Source organism: Solanum pennellii, chromosome 3 (genome assembly GCF_001406875.1).
Source record: "Solanum pennellii chromosome 3, SPENNV200".
In the NCBI taxonomy this organism is placed as follows: domain Eukaryota; kingdom Viridiplantae; phylum Streptophyta; class Magnoliopsida; order Solanales; family Solanaceae; genus Solanum; species Solanum pennellii.
The window spans coordinates 69,325,179-69,344,533 of NC_028639.1; the positions used below are offsets into that span (position 1 = coordinate 69,325,179).

At 34.7% G+C, this 19,355-nt stretch overlaps 2 protein-coding genes across 2 annotated transcripts; one reads left to right on the forward strand and one right to left on the reverse strand.

The window, feature by feature from the left end:
* The first annotated feature begins 115 nt into the window (after positions 1–115).
* On the forward strand, positions 116–2,786 carry LOC107014515 (DNAJ protein JJJ1 homolog). Its single transcript, XM_015214445.2, has 3 exons — positions 116–2,115; positions 2,336–2,394; positions 2,488–2,786. Exons 1-3 carry the CDS (start codon positions 367–369, stop codon positions 2,543–2,545), a joined length of 1,866 nt encoding a protein of 621 aa, XP_015069931.1. The 5' UTR covers positions 116–366; the 3' UTR covers positions 2,546–2,786.
* Positions 2,787–2,930: 144 nt separating this feature from the next.
* On the reverse strand, positions 2,931–18,331 carry LOC107014514 (histone deacetylase 5-like). Its single transcript, XM_027915133.1, has 15 exons — positions 18,104–18,331; positions 17,815–18,013; positions 17,134–17,280; positions 16,916–17,028; positions 16,561–16,772; positions 15,246–15,310; positions 14,907–15,077; positions 14,625–14,711; positions 10,787–10,919; positions 10,586–10,707; positions 5,234–5,427; positions 4,965–5,094; positions 3,505–3,569; positions 3,213–3,410; positions 2,931–3,179 (listed from the first exon to the last, which is right to left on the reverse strand). Exons 1-14 carry the CDS (start codon positions 18,250–18,252, stop codon positions 3,245–3,247), a joined length of 1,953 nt encoding a protein of 650 aa, XP_027770934.1. The 5' UTR covers positions 18,253–18,331; the 3' UTR covers positions 2,931–3,179; positions 3,213–3,244.
* Positions 18,332–19,355: the final 1,024 nt, after the last annotated feature.

Below are 19,355 nucleotides of genomic sequence, written 5' to 3' on the forward strand. Positions count from 1 at the left end.
TAATAAAGCTCCATATTCTATGAATATACACTAGGTTGCACAAAAAAATTATTTTCGGATCAATTTTTAAATTATTATCTTAATCGAATTTGATTTTGTAATTTTGCAAATATGATTGCTCCATTAAGAGTCACTGAACAAAAACTCATGCCTCTCAATTGAACTTATTTTTGCTACATTACTCATTAATGGATTTTTTCGTTTGCCTAATATATATACCATGTTTTAGAGTCCGTTCTAAACACGGCACCATTACCATTTCCAGCCAAACAGCTCCTAAGTGACTAACCTCCTATTTTTCCCATTGAAAAACCCTAAAAATCCCCAAACAAGAGGAAAGAAACCTAATCTTTCTTCCCGGCGATTATGGCGTCGTCGTCGGAGAAAAGGTGCCTATACGAGGTCCTCGGTGTGAGCCGTGAATGCACCGCCGATGAGATCAGGTCCGCTTACAGAAAGCTCGCGCTGCAACGCCACCCTGACAAGCTGGTTCGATCTGGCGTGCCGGAATCCGAAGCAACAGCTGCATTCCAGGAGCTTGTGAATGCCTATGAAGTTTTGTCGGACGCACGGGAGCGTGCTTGGTACGATTCACACCGTTCTCAGATACTCTTCTCTAATTCCGGTCCAGGGAATTCGTCTAACTCTGGTTCTGTCCCCGACCTGTTCTCCTTCTTTTCAAATTCAGTGTATTCTGGATATTCAGATAAAGGGAAGGGATTTTACAAGGTGTATGGTGATCTTTTCGAGAAAATCTTCCAACACGATTTAAATTTCGCGAGGAAGTTAGGTACAGATTTGCCAAAAGAAGCTCCTCTAATGGGAAATTTGGAGAGTCCTTATGCTCAGGTGACTGCATTTTATAGCTATTGGTTAGGATACGTTACTGTGATGGACTTTTGTTGGGCAGATCAGTATGATGTGATGGCGGGACCTAATAGAAAGTCGAGGAGGGTGATGGAGGATGAGAACAAGAAGCTGAGGAAAAAGGCGCGAAGGGAATACAATGAGACTGTTAGAGGATTAGCAGAGTTTGTGAAAAAGAGAGATAAGAGAGTGATTGACATGCAGATGAAGAGGAACGAGGAAATGGAGAAGAAAAAGGAAGAGGAACGCAAGAGAAAGAAGGAGCTGGAGAGAGAGAAGGCTGAGAGAGCAAGAAATTACGTAGAGCCTGAGTGGACGAAAGCAGAGGAGTTAGAAGATGATGGAATTGAGGAGGAATCGGATGAGGACGAGAAAAAGAAGGCAGATGAGAATGAATTATACTGTGTTGTGTGTTCGAAGAAGTTCAAGAGCGAGAAACAGTGGAAAAATCATGAGCAGTCCAAGAAGCATAAGGAGAAGGTGGCAGCTTTGAGAGAAGCTTTTGATGAGGAAGATGATGAATACAATGAGGTGGTGGAGGATGGGGAAAGTGAGGAACTAAATGTAGCTGATGCTGATAGAACAACTGATTTATCTGCTGATGATGGTGTGAATGAGTTAGCAGAACATTTAGAAGGTAGTACACGAATTCAAGAAGATGAGCTCGAGGATGATGAGGTTCAGAGTAGCGATGAAGATGAAACCATTAATTATCAAAGTGCCAGTGATATAAAGGGGGTGGCTGATGAACTTGAATTAGATGATGATGAAGCTAGTGTACTTGAAGCTATGATATCTGGCCGCAAAAGTAGGAAGAATGCAGTTCCAGGCCGTAGTCGTCAAACTTCAGCAAAGAACGAAGCTAGTAATGATGAAATGGACTTCATGGAATATAATAATCTTAGAAGTACTAGGAGAAATAGGGGTGGCAAGAAACAAAGAAACAGGAGACCACAAAAAGAAGAAGAACAAGAAGAAGAAGCAAGAGGAGGAGATGTAGGATCTCATGTGAATGAAGTTGATACTGGCGTCGAGGTAAATAGTGCAAAAAATGATAGCTCAGATTGCCAGGGGCTGTCATCCCAGTCTCCAGCAGAAACTGCAAATGATCACAAAGGAGATGATGTTTCAGGAAACAGTGAAAAAGTTCCCAGCCAAGATACAAACAAGAAAACTACCACAAAGAAAGACAAAAACAACAAATCAAAAGATACAACCAAAGATGCACCCAAAGGAAGGAAACAAAAGGTACTCAAATAAGATATTCCTGTCTAGTTTGATGTCAATCTCTTTTTCGTATCACTCTTCGATTATTTTTGAGAATTTACAACTCCATTTCCACAGTTATCTACTCCTCCTGTTTCAAGTGAATCTTTTAAGATCCTTATACTAGTTGCCTTGTGATGTGGTTGTGAATGAAACCAAGATTTGGAATTATGTGTTGTAACACAGTTTCATTTGAATTCAGGGAAAATCGAAATCTTCTAGCAACTTGTGTGATACATGTGGGGAAGAATTCGATTCCAGGTCTGTGATGCAGGCTCAGTCATCAATCATTATTTTGATTAATGAGTTTATATTTCCTCTTGTTCATATCTAACTATCTGCTTCTCCCCACAGGAATCAATTACACAAGCATCTAGGATCAACAGGGCATGCTAAACTAAAATCGCGGTGATATTGCTCAAGTTGAAGGCTGGATTGTTGGGGTGGATTATTTGTTCCTTATTCTTCATGGTTTATAGATCATTGTGTACTGTTTAGTATCATCATTGTATACCATATTCAAATGAGTTGAGAAAACCAAAGAATTTTGTATCGTGACAGTAGATTACACTTAATTGTTGGGTCTAAATACCTGGGCTCAAAATTTTTCCTTTTTCCTTCTATTGAACTGTACTCAAAATTTTTTATTTGAACCAGTAGAACAAGAATTCATTTGAACTGTCTTCATTTAGAAACTATTCAGCTCTGCTGATGCAAAACTGTGCCATAATTGAATATCAAAAACTGTATTTGAACTGCTCTTGCAAGTTTCTAAACAACACAATGACGCACATTAATTCACAAATACTGGGATCAGCTACTAACTGCCAAATTCAATGGACATGATCAGAGTAGTTTGTGGGCAAAATACATTTCAACTGCTAAGCCAAAATATTGCAGTTGAAAGAAGGAATCAGAAAAATTTACGTTGATCCAACAAGTTATATACACCCTGACCAAATAGGAAGAAGTTGCTTCCGCAAAAAATATGGCACAAAAACATTTCTGGTGCATATGTTGCTAGGCATAATAATCACATAATTGTCTAGCAGCTACTTAATACTGCACTCTGAATTCGCAACTGTACAAACAAACAAGCAGGATAGGGCAGTTACAATGCTCTGCTAGCTGCTTCTTGTATGTAAGTGGTGGCTTCCTCTTCTGATAGCTGCTTCCCTTCTACCAAACCTCTAATCAGAGTATTGGCATATTCTTTAGATGGTTTGCACATACCTACTTTACCTGATATAAAGTTATCAACATCTGACAGTTGGCATCTGATAGAGAAGCAGAAAAGTGATGGATGAGATTCAGTTGGACAAGAAAATACATAAATGAAAGAGCATATAAAATTAAAGGCAACATGCTTACGTCATTGTCAAAATAGGAATACCATTCTCCTTTCCCAGGTAAAGCACATTACGGTACCAGCCATTCTACATGAAAGTCAAAACAAAATCATACAATGAGAACAATCATCAAGCTCAGCGTTATGTCAAAGACCAGACCAGACGTCTGGGGCAGGGGGGTAAGAATGAACACTACTAGGATACTATTCTATCCTGTTACTAAGATTCTTACATTCTTTTTTAAAGCAATACTTGTCATCTTCTACTATCAATCAATCAACTTCCTCAATCCTAAATCAGCTGGGGTAGACAATATGCGTCATTTGTTACCATTTTGCTCCATTGGTTTCATGTCATTTCAATATAAATAAGTTGTTCGGCAAATTTGGGGTTCACTAAATTTCACACTGAAAAACTAAAAAGGAATGGAACTTATCAAACAGTTCAACACCCCCAGACAGTAAACATTCAGGCTCAGATTTAGCTCAGGTAAAGGATTTTGTTTATTAAGAAAATGGAAAAATAAATAGAAAAAAAGATGTTGCAACTTATTAGAGGCTCGAAATTTCTTGGCAGAGGTAACAAACTCAAGATACAAGAGAAACTTATGTTTGCTGTTTTTAACAAAATAACGGACATTTGGAGTTGCATAAATTTATCTTTACACGGGATTATTTTTTTTCGCATAATGACTTTACTTAACCAAAGATATAGTATTCTTGTTGACAACTTAATAGTTAAGAGATGCTAAGACAATTTAAAGTCCGTGATGAGATTTGGCCACCTATTGAGCTTATCTGGGGACAAATTCATGGTTTCCTTCCTAGGATTTACTAGTCTTCGAATGATCATCCCTGAGAACTGATGATTCTATTATTTCTATATTGCTTGGCTAATTATGATTCAATAGATCAACAAGGTCATATCTTCCCCATCTCTCCCATATCAGTCCTTTCAGTTCCTTTTTGATGAGGTCAATAGTTCAATTAATTTTTGAAATGGTTTTCTTGAGTCGAGGGTCTATCGGGAACAATATATCTTCCTTACAAGGTAAGGAAAGTCCGCATACACTCTATCATCCCCATATCCCACTTGTGGGATCACTATCGCTAAGTTGTTATTGTACGAAATCTCACCCTTATCCGTACATGGTTAGGCGTAAGCTGACGGATGCCAGGGAGAGAACATCCTCATGAATTACATACTAAGGGGATTCATCAATACTTCAACTATATTTAGCTAGCTGTCAAGTATCAACCAACCACAATCTTCTTCCGATATACTTATCCTTCACGGTCGGTATAAAATTTTCCATCCATCACAGCCTTGAGTTTTATTAGTGACTAATTAGCAGAAAATATATGGTTATATCTTATGCTACCAATGCTTTTATGCCCTCTTGAATCTTAGTTTTTGAACCATTAATACGGGAGTGAAGAGAATAATACTCATGAGAACAATACAGAGCGCATAAAATCACACCTTGACAGCCTCCACTGGAACACATTTTCTTTCTTCAATAGATTGTAAGTCAGTCATGTCAAACAAAGGGTAATTCATGTCAAAGCTTGAAGTATTCTCTTGAAGTAAAACATCATTAAATTGCTCAAGCCTGTAAAAAAGAAAAAAAGAATATTATAATTCTAAATCACCAAGAATTGAAGGTCTTTATTAAAAAATGCCAACAAAATGACAAACTCCTAATTACCATGAAAGAAGAAACATTTCAGATAAAGGAAAGAATGACATACGTTATCCTATATAGGCACAAGTAAGCTTTTTCATCACTGTTGCATTCAGGGTGAAGAAAAGCAACCCCACCCGGACCCCAGGTAGCTGTATGCTCACGAGCAAAGAATAGGCGATGGGAAAAAGATTCCCATTTGATCTCCTTTGGCTTGCTTTTATCCAAAGAACCAATACATGGCTTTCGCATGCCTTCCACCTGGAATGCATACAAAGAACGTAGAGACACACCGAAAGGTCAATACTCTTTACCCTTTCATCAGCAGTTCAGCACCAATCTCATCTTAACATTTAATTAGTTTCTTATCATAAGATGCCTGAGCAACTGAGAGTCATTAAAGTTTTGCGAAATCATTATCACCCAAATATGTAAAACCATTTCAAGAAGGCAATAAACATGGCAAACGTTCAACACTATTATCTAGTAAGATATATTTTTTTGTGTTTTTATGATAAGGGAAACCCGCAGCTGCTACCCTTTGGGTGTGCACAGGGTAAAACCTCTGCTCCTATGCAATAGCTCGCAAACTACACAGGAGAGGTAACCCGCACTAGGCAAGCCCGTTACAACGAGCTCGACCCAAAAGGCAAACCCCTTGCCTTTGCTGGGGCAATGGGTTTCGAACAAGGCAAGGGGTTTCGAACTTGAGACGTCCCAAAGCCAAACCACTTATCTAGTAAGAAATATTCTCACACCATTCAGTTCTAATTGCACTAGGACGCTGATTCATTTTTTTAAAAAAATCAGTATCTTTTTATCATATCAAGTATCAAAACAATACTTGGGTAGTACTGAAACCATATTTACAATAGAGCTCTAGTGTCTTCCCTCGCTAGCTATAAGAATTTAGAACATCTATGATAGACACAAACACAGTATCATTAGAGTAAATCTGACTACACCAAAAACATAGCAGTAAGATGAAGTTGAACTTGATCTTCAGCATATTATTATCTAAGCTATCAAAAAATCTGGAATTCCTCTCCTACCAAATTGTCCACCAGATACAAGCTGGGAAATTCTCCATCTACTCCTATCCTTAGCATGTGAATATGTTCCCTCTCAGCATTTGTTATCTTGCTCAGCATTGTCCATGCAATAACCTTAGGGGTCGTTTGATTTGAATACAAGTTATGCTGGAATAAGCCATAATAGGATAAGTTATGTTGAGATTAGTTATACGGGATTAATTTTTATTGCTGGAGAACCATCCTAAACCTTAAGGAGATTAGTGACCTAGGATACGCAAAATTTATCATGTGATTAAATCTTTTTATCTATCACACCAAACGACCCCTTAAGGTTTAGGATGGTTCTCCACAAATGAGTTGTGTATACATAGTGCAGAATAGATCTGTTTCTTGACACAGGAAGCATCTTGAGCATGGTGTCATACCTCTGCTCATCAAGTTGTCCACTGTTAAAGTGACCTCCTTTGCTAGTAACCATTCAAAAATTGATACCTTGTGGGAACTTTTATCCTCCAAATCTGCTTCCATGGCCAGTTTGCTATCTGGTGGTTGGACTGATACATAATTTTATAAGCAGCATTGACCTTAAAAATGCCCTGCCACCATTAATGATCTTCACCAGCTTGAACCCCAGGAAATTGATCAAGTTTATTTAGGAAATCAGCCACTCTTTGAACCTCCCAATCATTGAAATGTTCTATTTTTATTTTAGCAGAATACATAGATAGCACCTTAAACTTGACAAAGATAGTTGGTCATTAACAGAAATCAGCCACTCTTTGAACCGCTCATTCTTGGCATTTCTAGGACCAGATTGTTGATCATTAATTTTATCATTTTTATAATTTAAAACTTTTTTTGTCCTTCTGCTTGACAAAGGAATCTAATTCAAATCGTTCAGTAGGATTGTTTGAAAGAGAAGTTCCTTAGAGATAATTGAACAGCAAAACTGATTGAAGAATTGCAGGGCAAGATAAGAACTTGGTAGTTGGTAGTAGGCGTCCATTTTTTTTCCTGATGAAGAAGGTGGAGCAATAGCATTCATGGATTCATACCTCCATTAAGGGTTGTTGGGTTTGAGTGGGAAATCAAAAAGATGCTTACGTGGATGAAGTTTGCAAGGATGAGCCCAATAAGATGCTCATTCTTGAAGAAAAATCCAAAAATTATGGTTAAGAGTGGGCCAAGTGTTACACTTATTTCATGGTTCCAGTCCAAGTCCAAGCGGAGGAAGATTGGACCCACATAGAGCCCAGGAAGGAGCTGAAAATTCATACCAAAAGGGGGCAGATTCACCCAATTTGAGTAAAGGATAGACGTGCTTTTTGGTCGATATTATGCCCTCTCTCCTTAATTGGTTAGGGAAGAAGTTCCGCATTATTGGACAAACTTTCCTAGTTTAAAAGTTTCTATTAGTATTCATTATTTCCATTAAAGTAAGATTCAAATCCCATGTAATTTAGGATAGCTTTTCCCTAATAAATATAGGGTGGATTTTGCTATTTTTTGGAAGAGCATAACTCTTTGAATATTATTTGAGAGGTTTTTCTTTTTTTACACATTTGTCTGTGGTGACTATGAAATTATCTTGCAACCTTACAACAAAGATTATTTTTTTTTGAGAATGGTAACAGTTAATATATCCACGGATTTACTACATTAAAATATGTCGTCCCTTCAAAGAATCAAAAGTATTACAACTTACAACTTGAATATCTATCTATTTACACCAAAAATAAAACAGAGCTAAGCAATTCATTTTAAACTCCTATTTGTCTGATGAGTTTAGTTCCATTTATACTGTAATTCTGAAATGACGGTGAATGTTCCTAATCATTTCATGTGTTGAGTTTAGTTCCTGTGCTGTCCCCTTCTACAACACCAACCTATCCTTTTCCTCTGTTAGGTTGTTAAAAACTGCCATTGTACTGTAGAAAGCAGTTATACTCTCTATTCCCAACCTTGAAGCTGATTCTGGTTTGCATTAAAGGCCACAGGTTTGGAACTGCTCTCTAAACAGTGCATCCATATGGAATTGTTATCACTTATGAGTAACTTAGCTTTAGTCCATTAGTTTAATTTAATAAAAACCAAAAGTATTAAGTTATGAACAACTTAGCATTAATCCATTACTTTTTTAATATTGAGAGCAATTAGGGTTTCTTAGCTAAGTTTCTCCGACTCGAGTGTCAGATACAGATGCAATCTAGATATCAAATCCTTCATGATCTAAATTTTATGATTCCGGAGTACGGATCTAGATATGGATACAGGCCCCCAAGAGAAAGGGTTTCGAATGAGCAAATATTAGGCTTTCATTAGCTGTTATCTTCTCAATATATTGAAGTTGAGACAAATGGAAACCCTTCTTCGCTAAAGTTTCCACAAAGATTCAAGGAACCATCATTTCCTTCTCCAAAGCAAAACAAGTGTACTCTAAAAAAATGTATACGTGACAGAAAAAAAAAAGGCAAAAGTGAAAAGAAAAGGAAAGAGGCTCAAAGTGATATCTTGTAAAGATACATCATAATCAAAAACTAATTGATATGAGTGATGTCAAAAGAAAGCATCATCATCATGATCTAGTTCTTAATTAATTAGGATGTATTAAGTGCCTCTATGACAATTAGATGAGTAGTATACATCATATATGCAATCAATGGGGGAACCAATTGGTAAAGAAAGGGGGACCTATAGTTATTTTTCATGTGCCAATTGTCAAGGAGCAAAGAGCCGGAGATACAACGAAATCAATACACTCTATCCCATGCAATTGCAACTAATATGAGTAGGTATGGTAGAGATCGCATTAATCAGATATGAGTTCATTTGAATTTAATAATTTATCAGTTATGTATATGTACTAAAACTTTATACGAATAATAAGTTTTACATTCATTATACATTTGTGATATTCAAATCCTGAATTCCGATACGTTCAATTATTCACAATTTTTTCAAAGTACTAAAGCGTAGAGTCTTCTTCTCCAAGAGTTACTTTATGCATTTGCCTTTTCAATTGGTTGGGTAGAAAAGGGCTGTTTGTGGAGTGAAAGGCAAGAATATTTACTAGCTTATAGACATAAATATTGTCTAACTAGAAAAAAAGAAGAAATTATGATACTAATTTTGTTGGTCTATTTTATCAACAATCGATTTTTTACTTAAAGTAGTTAGTACCATTTTATACAAATATCATCACATTCAGAGTAATAAGCAATGACCAAATGTTATTTATTTGTATGGTAATAAGTCATTTTATTTATTTTTCTATGTTTTTTTTTCAAATATTCTTTTGTTGAAGTAAGCCGGTCGATGGACGGTGTGAGGATTTGGCTAAATATAATTTAATTATATAAAAATAGACCTATAAAGAATCTCTAAATTATGGAGTGATTATTTGGAAGGAAAGTAATGCACCATTTTATAGACCTATAAACACTGTCTAAATTATGGCAGATTATTTGGAGGGGAAGTAATGCATGAATTTCTGAGAGCAAGTTTGATTCTATAACTATTATGAAGTACAGATGCATCTCTTTATTATTGAATAGTAAGTTTGAATAAGAGATCATTATATCTGTCTCGGATATTTCTATTGATTTTGGTCAAAATTCCCAAAATCGTTAGACCATATCCGATATGAATCCCAAACTCACGACGTGTCAACATGGCTGCGGCATCCAAAGTGAAGCAACTTATGTTCTTAGCTCGATTCTTATCATGGAGTGGATGAGGAAGAGGAGGAAAGATGATTTGGGGATTTTCAAAGAATAACAAACAAGAGTGGGAAGGTGGGCACTATGTGTGTGTGTGTAAAAATAGATTATCTTTTTCAAAAGATCTTCTGATTAAGAATTACTTAAGAAGAGCCACATGCCTTTCTTTATTTGACTTCTTTGTCACATCATCCATGTGTGAGCTCCCACTCTTTATTTTTTTCATTGTTGCTCCATGAAAGGTTCAATAGGTATATTATGCATAGATATTTAGGACCTGATAGGTCATGCCCTCAGTTGAGGTGCTTGAATGGAAAATCAGGACAAGTTTAGGGGGTTGATTATGTATTCAGTCTATTTCTTAGAGAAACATATTTGGTAATTTATTCAGTTCTTTTTTTATATTCTTCAGAAACTATCAACCATTAGGACAACTTTTCCATACTACTGTAGAACACAAGTATTCGGTTTATACATGAGTAAGTTTTAAGATCATTCTGATATTTAAGAAGGAAGATAAGGTTGTAGAAGTTCAAGAAGAATAAAGCCACACACTTAGAGGAGTGGCCAAAGTAGCAGTTTAATATTTTTTCACAACTCACTTCTCTCTGGCGCAGGAGGATTATAATGAATATGTGCATTTCAAACAATGAATTATAGCTATACCTGTCCTCCTTCAATATAGCAAAGGAACCTTGATAACTTCATATTTGATCCAAACGTGGCATACCATATATCAATCTTTGAATGCTCTTCCCTCCAAGTGTGAAAATTATTGCTAGCTTGACCTGTAAAAATTCAAAGATGATTAAAAGTCATCTCCAGAAATAAAACAGCAAATTTTTGCAACGGAAAACAATATTATACTTGTTATGCCTGTGCCATCATTAACTTTCAGGTCTGAAAATGGTTGAATTACATTCTCAATATCCATCTCCAAATGTTGTGATACCCTGTTAGAAAAGGTGTTGTACTCATCTTCAGAATCAGAGCTAACGACCTGAAGTAGAAGTAAAAAAATCTATTAAAGTTAATATAGAAACAATTACATTGCACATATTAGAAGAATTAAATGAAATTAAAGTAAAGGAGCAACAAGCATTTGGCCTACATAAGTTTTCCCAGGGATCTCGTGGTGACACATTGTGAATGAAAAAGTTCATTTATTTTGGGAAGCATAATAAAGCTTAATGATCCATCCACAACGCCAATATTTAACTGATACTTGCACACAATGCATCCATTGGTTAGTATGTGTGACCTCATAACTTAATACTTGCACAAAGCCCTCCCAACGCTAATTCTAGGAATAACCCCTTAATCTAATTAGTGAACTGACGAATCAAGGCACGAAAATGATCCAAGGACATGGCAACCAACACTAGAGCTTGGCAAAAAGGGGTAACTGCACTTTGTACGGTCATGTAAAGAGCATCACTGAATTTACAAAAACAATATCAACAAAATAAAATCTTGCATGAAGTCTAAGTTGCTTTAACTCTTCATTTTTGGTGCCGCAGCCGTGTTAACACGACATGCGTGTGTGATTCGTGTCTGATTCAAGATACTCTCACCAAAATTGATTTATGTAAATATATACAAAAGCTAAGGTGAAAACGAAGAAAATGGAATACCTTTTATATAGACATTTCTATGTCACTCCTTTTCATTTAATCTTCTTCTAGAATCTTCCGCAAGTTCTCCACATAATATCTCATAACTTAGGTTTTATAGCTCTATTTTAAGATACTTTAATTATTTTTTAGCAGAATCCCAACATCCATATCCGCACATGGATCCATAACCTTGAAACTTAACATTAGAACATGAAAGATCCAACCTCTAGATCCGCACTCATATCAAACACCCGCACCCGAGTCCGAGCAACTTAGAAGAAGTTATTCGAGATATAATTGACAATGTTTCACAAATACACAATGAAAATTACAAAAAATAAATACTTTCATTTACAATATTTTACAAGAGTTAGTTTGATTAATTTTAGAAGCTAACTTGAATCAGAATAATTCAATATAATATTTATGATTTAGCTATCGGAAAACAATATTAAAGTTCATGTAGTTTGACTTTCAAGAAGCGAAATATGACAAGTAATATATAATACCAACCAATTTAGCAAAGATATTTCAAAGGAAAAGGGACATTGACAATGAAATGGAGGCTTGTCTTTGTAATTCTATGTGATGACAAGGTACCATCGAAACTCAAAGGTAAGTTTTATCAAGTGGTGGTTAGGCCGATGTTGTTGCATAGGGTTGAATGTTGGCCAGTCAAAAACTCCCATGTCCAAAAGATACATGTTGCGAAGGTGAGGATGTGGTGCTCATACTAGGACCTCATGCTTATGTCTCTCCTTATTTAAAGCTTATGCATAAAGTTTCAGGTATAAAATTATTTTCACCCCATTTTTCAAAAATAAGTAAATTCTAAGCATGAGGTCAATGGACCAAACCTATTTTTTGTACTCACAAAGCATTTTTTTTATCTTGTACTTCTATTGAAACAACAACTTTATTATATCAATAACTCTTTCTTCATTTTTCAAGACACCAAATATCAATAGGAATCGAACACCAGGTGATAAGCCAAAAGAAAAAAAGGTGATTCAAGACTTCTACCAAGCGTTTCATATTTCTTTGATTATAAGTAGGGTGAAGCATGAAAAAGAAAGAAATTAGTAATTAGAACTTTTGCTAAAGTTTTGTCCTACAACGACAACCTATTTAATACATTTTGCAATATAAACTCATGTATGAATATTCTTTTTCCTGTCATGTCAACTTTTTTTTCATTGAAGCACTTCAAATTTATAAGAGAAAATAAATTAGAATAATGTAGATTATGGGGATATGGAAGAAAAATGAAGACAAACATAGAGATGCCATCTCCTTAAACCTATAGAGAATATTGATGTGTTCAATTAACAAATAATGATTCATTTAGTTTGTATCATATATAGTAGCATTAGTTTATTCCATATATTATCTCCTTAAACCGATAGAGATTAAAAATGAGGTTATTTGGAATGGGGTAGACTCGATTGTGTACAACATGAGGGAAGCAAGACTAAGATGGTATGGACATTTGAAGAGGAGATGCATAGACAAACCTATGAAGAGGTGCGACAAATTGGTTATAAAGGGCACGAAGAAAGGCAGAGGTAGGCCAAAAAAGTATTGGGTAGAGGTGATAAAACAAGATATGATGCATCTTCATGTTATCGAGGACATAGCCTTAAATAGGAAGCTGAGAAAGACACATATTACGGTAAAAGGTCAACATGGGTGTTTTGTATTGTTGTACTTAAGGTGGTTGGTGTTTAGTATTATTGTGGTTGAGTTTATCATTGGTAATATCGTTTTCTTTAATGTATCCTAGTTTATTATTTAGTATGTCTCGACTATCACATTATTGTATTATTGTTGTTGGCTCCTTATGGGATGTTATTGTTGTGTAATTATACTAATACTTTTTTAAGCATTCCTCTACATTATTCTTATATATGGCATAAATTAAATCCTAAAATATAATTAAATCGGAATAAACTAAAAATATATATTCCTAAATATAAAACCAAAAAAAGGAAATGATACTTAAAATCATTTATTATATACCTTTGTTTTCCAATCATTTCTTTTTCATTTCTTCCTTACAAGTTAGAACCGCGCGTCTCATAGTTACACATCTACAATGAATACATTTGGTGTCTTCCTTTCTTCCCGAAAAGATACTCTTAATTCACAAGGCAATTCCGTCATCATCCTTTTCGTAACATTTTAAGAATATCCCACTTTTTAAATTCTCATTCCTTAAGTAATATTCACTACCATTTAAACAACACATTAATATTCACTACGGATTTAAGGAGATGATATATGGAACAAACTAATACTACTATATAAATGAACCATTATTTGCTTATTAAATACAACAATATTCTCTACAGATTTAAGGTCATGATACTTCTATGTTTGTCTTCATTTCGTTCCATATCCTTATAATCTATATTATTCTAATTTAATTTCTCCTATAAATTTGAAGTGCTTCAATGAAAAAAAAAAGTATCATGATAGAAGAAAAAAATAAATACATTTATACATGAGTTTATATTGCAAAATGTATCAAATAGTTGTCGTTGCAAGACACAACTTTAGCAAAAGTTTTAATTACTAATTACTTTCTTTTTCATGCTTTCCCTACTTATAATCAAAAAAATATAAAATGTCTGATACAAGCCTTGAACATCCCTTTTCTTGCTAATCACCTGGTGTTTGGTTTTCGATTTGTATCTATTGATATTTGGTGTCTTGAAAAATAAAGAAAGAGTTTTGATATAATATAGTTTGTTGTTTCAACAAGAGTACGAGATAAAAAAAATGTTGAGAGTACAAATAAATGGTTTTTGTCCATTGACCTCATGCTTAGAATTTATCTATTTAAAAAAAAAAAGGGTTTGCCTTCTTGGTCGAGCCCGTCGCACCGGACTTGCTTTGTGCGGGTTACCTCGCCTATGTGGTTTGCGAGCTATTGCATTGGAGCGGGAGTCCTACCATGTAAGCACCCAAAGGATAGCGATTGCGGGTTTCCCTTCTCACTAAAAAAAGAATTTTCTTTTTGAAAATGGAGAGAGTGCTCTCGAGAAGGTTACTGATGATAATTAAATTGCAAGAAAAAGAAATTTGACCTGAATATAAGGAGAGCTCATGCTAGTGATCTTCACTGGTAATCTCTCCGAAAATGATTGCCAAAATGAACTCAACGTTTTACGTACCTGAACACATTTATGATGTACAATGAAAAATTAAGTACACAAGCCTTAAACAATAAGGTCATATTGTTACTCTTAACATGCAGGAAATTTGGCTCACAGACACAAATTCAGCCAATTATATACTTTATGGCTATGAAGTAAAAAAAAAAAGGGAAACAAAGAGAAGCACAACGGGCTAGGGCAGAAAATTCTTACAGTCCGTATCACTCGCCATGTGGATTCAAATGGATAAGCCTCAGAAGATCCAATAATTGGTTTTTGCTGTAGTAACACTTCCATACAAGCTTGCACAGAATTTGCTATAGAGACCTTATCATATCCACCTTCAAGTGCCATTACAATCTTGCCTCCGGCAAATTCCAGCAACTAAAATATGCAAATAAAAAGGTAACTGAAGTCTCTAAACATGTACTTTATAGAAACAAATCACAAGAAAGGGCTAAATGCCGGAAAATAACAAACAGAAGAAAAGCAAAGACTTTCATTGAGAGAAAAAAAATCAATGATTACTTGAAACAGTCACATAGAGCTCACCTTGTTCAACATTACAGCATATCCGTGTGGACTAACACAACATCCACCAAGAGGATCACCAATAGCTATCAAATTAAACATCAAAACTGTTAAAGACTGTTGAATCAGATTAGTCAGCAAGAAAACTATGATTTCCAATTTGAATAGCAGTTCGACAAAATACATGAGTAAAGAGTTAAAAAAACTAATTCATAATGTTAGCTCAAGGATTTTACTATGTCTCATCATCCTATGTTGCCAACTTACCCAATTTTAGTCAAACATCCAATGACAAAAGGTCTTGAGAAGAAAGCTACTGAAGATTCAAGAACCAACACATGTATAGAGATGTATGAGATAGGTTTCTGAATCAAATAGCAGGAATACTCAATTAAAGTGAAAGAGTCCTTAAGGTCATATATATACCTAAACTTTGTACTCAATCAAAATAGCAGTGTCTATGCACCAATCCCTTTGGAATTACAATCCTATTTCTATTAAATCAATCCACTTTAAAAGAGTCCTTAAGGTTATATAAATACCTAAAAAATGAGTTTTCTACAGGTAAATTCTTTTTCGCGGTTGTATACTTCAGCTTTACCTGTCTTAGTCCTAGGAATCCTATTCCTACCAAGCTAGAAGTTAGATAAGCGCTAATTGCTTTTTTCTTGATAGTAGGACTTTGGAAGCTCTTCCCTTCTGCTCGACTTGTACTAGTAAAGGGAAAAATATTGAAATAAAATGAAAAAGGATTTGTCTGGAACACAAATAGCAGTAACCATACCACTCTTTCAAAGTACGCACATGCTCTCAAGATCCTAGTGGTTTTTGGACGGCAAATGTACACATTACAACCATCTTTTCCATTTACAAGAACATTGCATCACAAACCAGACATTTTCACAACCTGTGGGGTTTTCATGTTTATGAGAAAAAAAAGTTTAACTGAAGAAAATCCAAATTGCATGTTGAAATAGAACTTCAACAATCTGATTTCATATCATGTACAAAAGGGTCCCAAGTGTAGCTGATTAGTCTCATAGGTTAAGGATAACACTATACAGTATAAACCTTATCTTAAATCAAATATGGAACTACAAAAATCAGGTATAAGGAAAATGAATTTTAAAAGTAAAATAGAGAATTGATTCAAACGCTGCATCATGCAGACATCAATAACAATCAACCACGTTGACAACCAAGAATAGCAATACCCTGAATTGCTGAAAGAACCTTGAAACAAAAATTGAAGCTGACAGAGAAAAGATGAGATAGGAGAAACACTATAGAAAATGATAAGAAGACCCGCAGAGGATAAAACCAAGTTCTAGCTAACCTGCATCAAATCCTGCTGAGATCAGGATAATGTCAGGACCAAATTCTTTGGCAACAGGAATCAAGACATGATCCCACACAGCAAGATAGTCTGCATCACCACAACCGCCATGCTCCCAAGGAACATTTATATTGTATCCTTTTCCCGCTCCTTCACCAGTCATTTTATGCGACCCAGCTTCATCACAAGGATAATAAGTTCCAAAATCGTGCCTAATTAAGACCAACAATGATACATCATAAGAGACTAAATTTGACACCTTTTTAAACAAATAATCATCTTGGTCAGCTTATTTACATCCTGAAGCCCTCAAGTGGTTGAGAAATACAATAAAGACTAGCACTTTCACACATACCTATGCACAGAAAAGAAGAGAACTCGAGGGTCCTTCCAAAACATCTTTTGGGTGCCATTTCCATGATGGACATCCCAATCAACTATTAAGATCTTCTTGATCCCCAAATCAGCCTGCAAGGAAATTAACCAGATAATATTTAAAATTTTGATTTAATTCACAAAACTAATCAAAGATTCGAATCCACCTACGTTTCACTAACTGAAACTAACTCTTACTCTTTTATCCAAGAGATATTTTGTAGCTATAGCAACATTGTTGAATAAGCAAAATCCCATTGGTTGATTTGGTTCTGCGTGATGACCAGGAGGCCTGACAATGGCAAAGGCAGAGTCTAGTTCTCCTTCAGCAACTTTCTCAGCAACCTGTATGGTACACGCCAGGTCAACGCTTTAAAGAATATCATGGATGCAGCAACAGTGGGAGAACACTAAAATTTGATCATTACAATACTCATTAAAGCACAAATTATCATCCAAAGAACAACTCCACAATACAATATCCATAAAGCAGATTATGAAATGCCCTTAAGTGCACAATGTTTACACAATCCCAAACCAAATACTCAATTAAAAAGGAAGACAACATGTATAAAGCAAATGAAAAGCAACAATTTCTGACAGATTATACAAAAAGCATGAGCACTCCCTCAGTTTAATTTTACCCTGGCCACTGTTGACCTATCACACCCCTTAAGCAAGCTTTAATTAGAAGTGTATTTTACTAAACTAAGGTTATTAATGATGCTTTTAGGAATCTAACTTTGACAACTTTTAGTTATTTAATACTAAGGCTAGTATGGGGGAAAATAATAGAATTCTATTGCTTTGTCAAAATGAACAAGTAAAATAGAACATCATTTTGTTTAAGGGACAAGTAAAATGAAACACGGAGGTTACCTCAATCACACAGCCTGCAGAAATGTAAGCTGCTTCTGAAGAGCCTTGATTGAAGTATACCGAATTGTACTTCTTAGCCATCTCTTTCCAGAACTTCTCTTCTTTTGAACTGATGCTTTTGATGAAATCTATATGTTTTCTGTTATGAACCAAAGATATATGTTCATCCTTGGCTTCCTTTCCACCCATAACAGTACATCTGAACCAAAAAACTTATTAATTTTTTTATAAAAAAAAAAAATCCTTCCTGTCAATGATTATGTAGAACGAAAAGGGAATGAAAAAATACCTCTTAGCGATTCCTGAATCCTTAAGCTTGTCCCAGATTTTCTGAATACGATCTGCACTCTCCGGATGTTTCACGTCTTCTATATCAAAATGCTTTTTCATTCTTTTATCGTATATCAGTCCAACGCGCCGTCGTTCACCGGAATCCATGGAAGACTTGTAGATTGACAGAGAAAATCAATTTCTCCTAGTGAGTACACAGTGACTGGCAAAACTGGCGATGCCATTCAGTTTTGAGTATTTATACAATGGGCCCTTTCAAAAGCCCACTTTTTTTTACACAAAGCCCAATGTTGTTCTGAAAATTGAAATTTAATGGAGGGAAACTTTTAACTAAAATATAAAAATGTAATAACTTCCGTCCTTCTTATCTTCTTCAAACTTAAATAACTCAATTTTTTTCCAAATCATTAATGTAAGTTCCCTTTTCTTTTTGGGTCAAAGTGATTCCTATTTACGACAAAAAATAAATAAATATTGGGGCTACTTTTATTTAATATATGAAAATGTAATAATGCTCTTTTTAGGAATTTTCGTCCATTTTATTTTGTTCGAACTAATACCAACAATTCATTCTTATCCAAATTATTAATGTGAGACCTTCAAAATAAATAAATATTGGGGCTACTTTTATTTAATATTTGTTTATTATAACACAATTATATGATATATAAATACTTTTTAATTAGATATTTAAATAACATTTTAAACTTGTGTATTCAAGCATTTTAATAGATCTAGTTGTTTCAATTTTGAACTTGGCAAAGATAGAAAAAACCATTTTGCAATGTCTAATGTTAATGGAGTTCGTATGATCCCGATACCCAAAATAAAGGCTTCATTTTTTTTTATTTTGTTTTACTTCTTTCTTTTCCATTTTATATGACATCGATCAGAATATAAAGTTAAAATGTTATTTAACCTATAGTAATATAAAAATTATTTAAAGCTTTAATCAAGAAATATTTTTTACTTTTGAGTTGGAATTTTTATTATATTTATACTACACAAGCTATTCGCGCAGAGATAAACTACTTTATTAATGATAATATTCTTTTTCTTTTTCAATTTTGCACATCAGTAAAACTTTATTGTCAACAGTTTTTGGATATTTGTTCAGTTAATTGCAATAATTTTAGTTACATAATTAAAGGAAATGAAAAAGGGGCTTAAAAAACCGAGTTTGACTTCTATTCTTACATCAAATTATTAAAAAATATTTTATCCTACGGTGAAAGTTCATGAAAATTTTA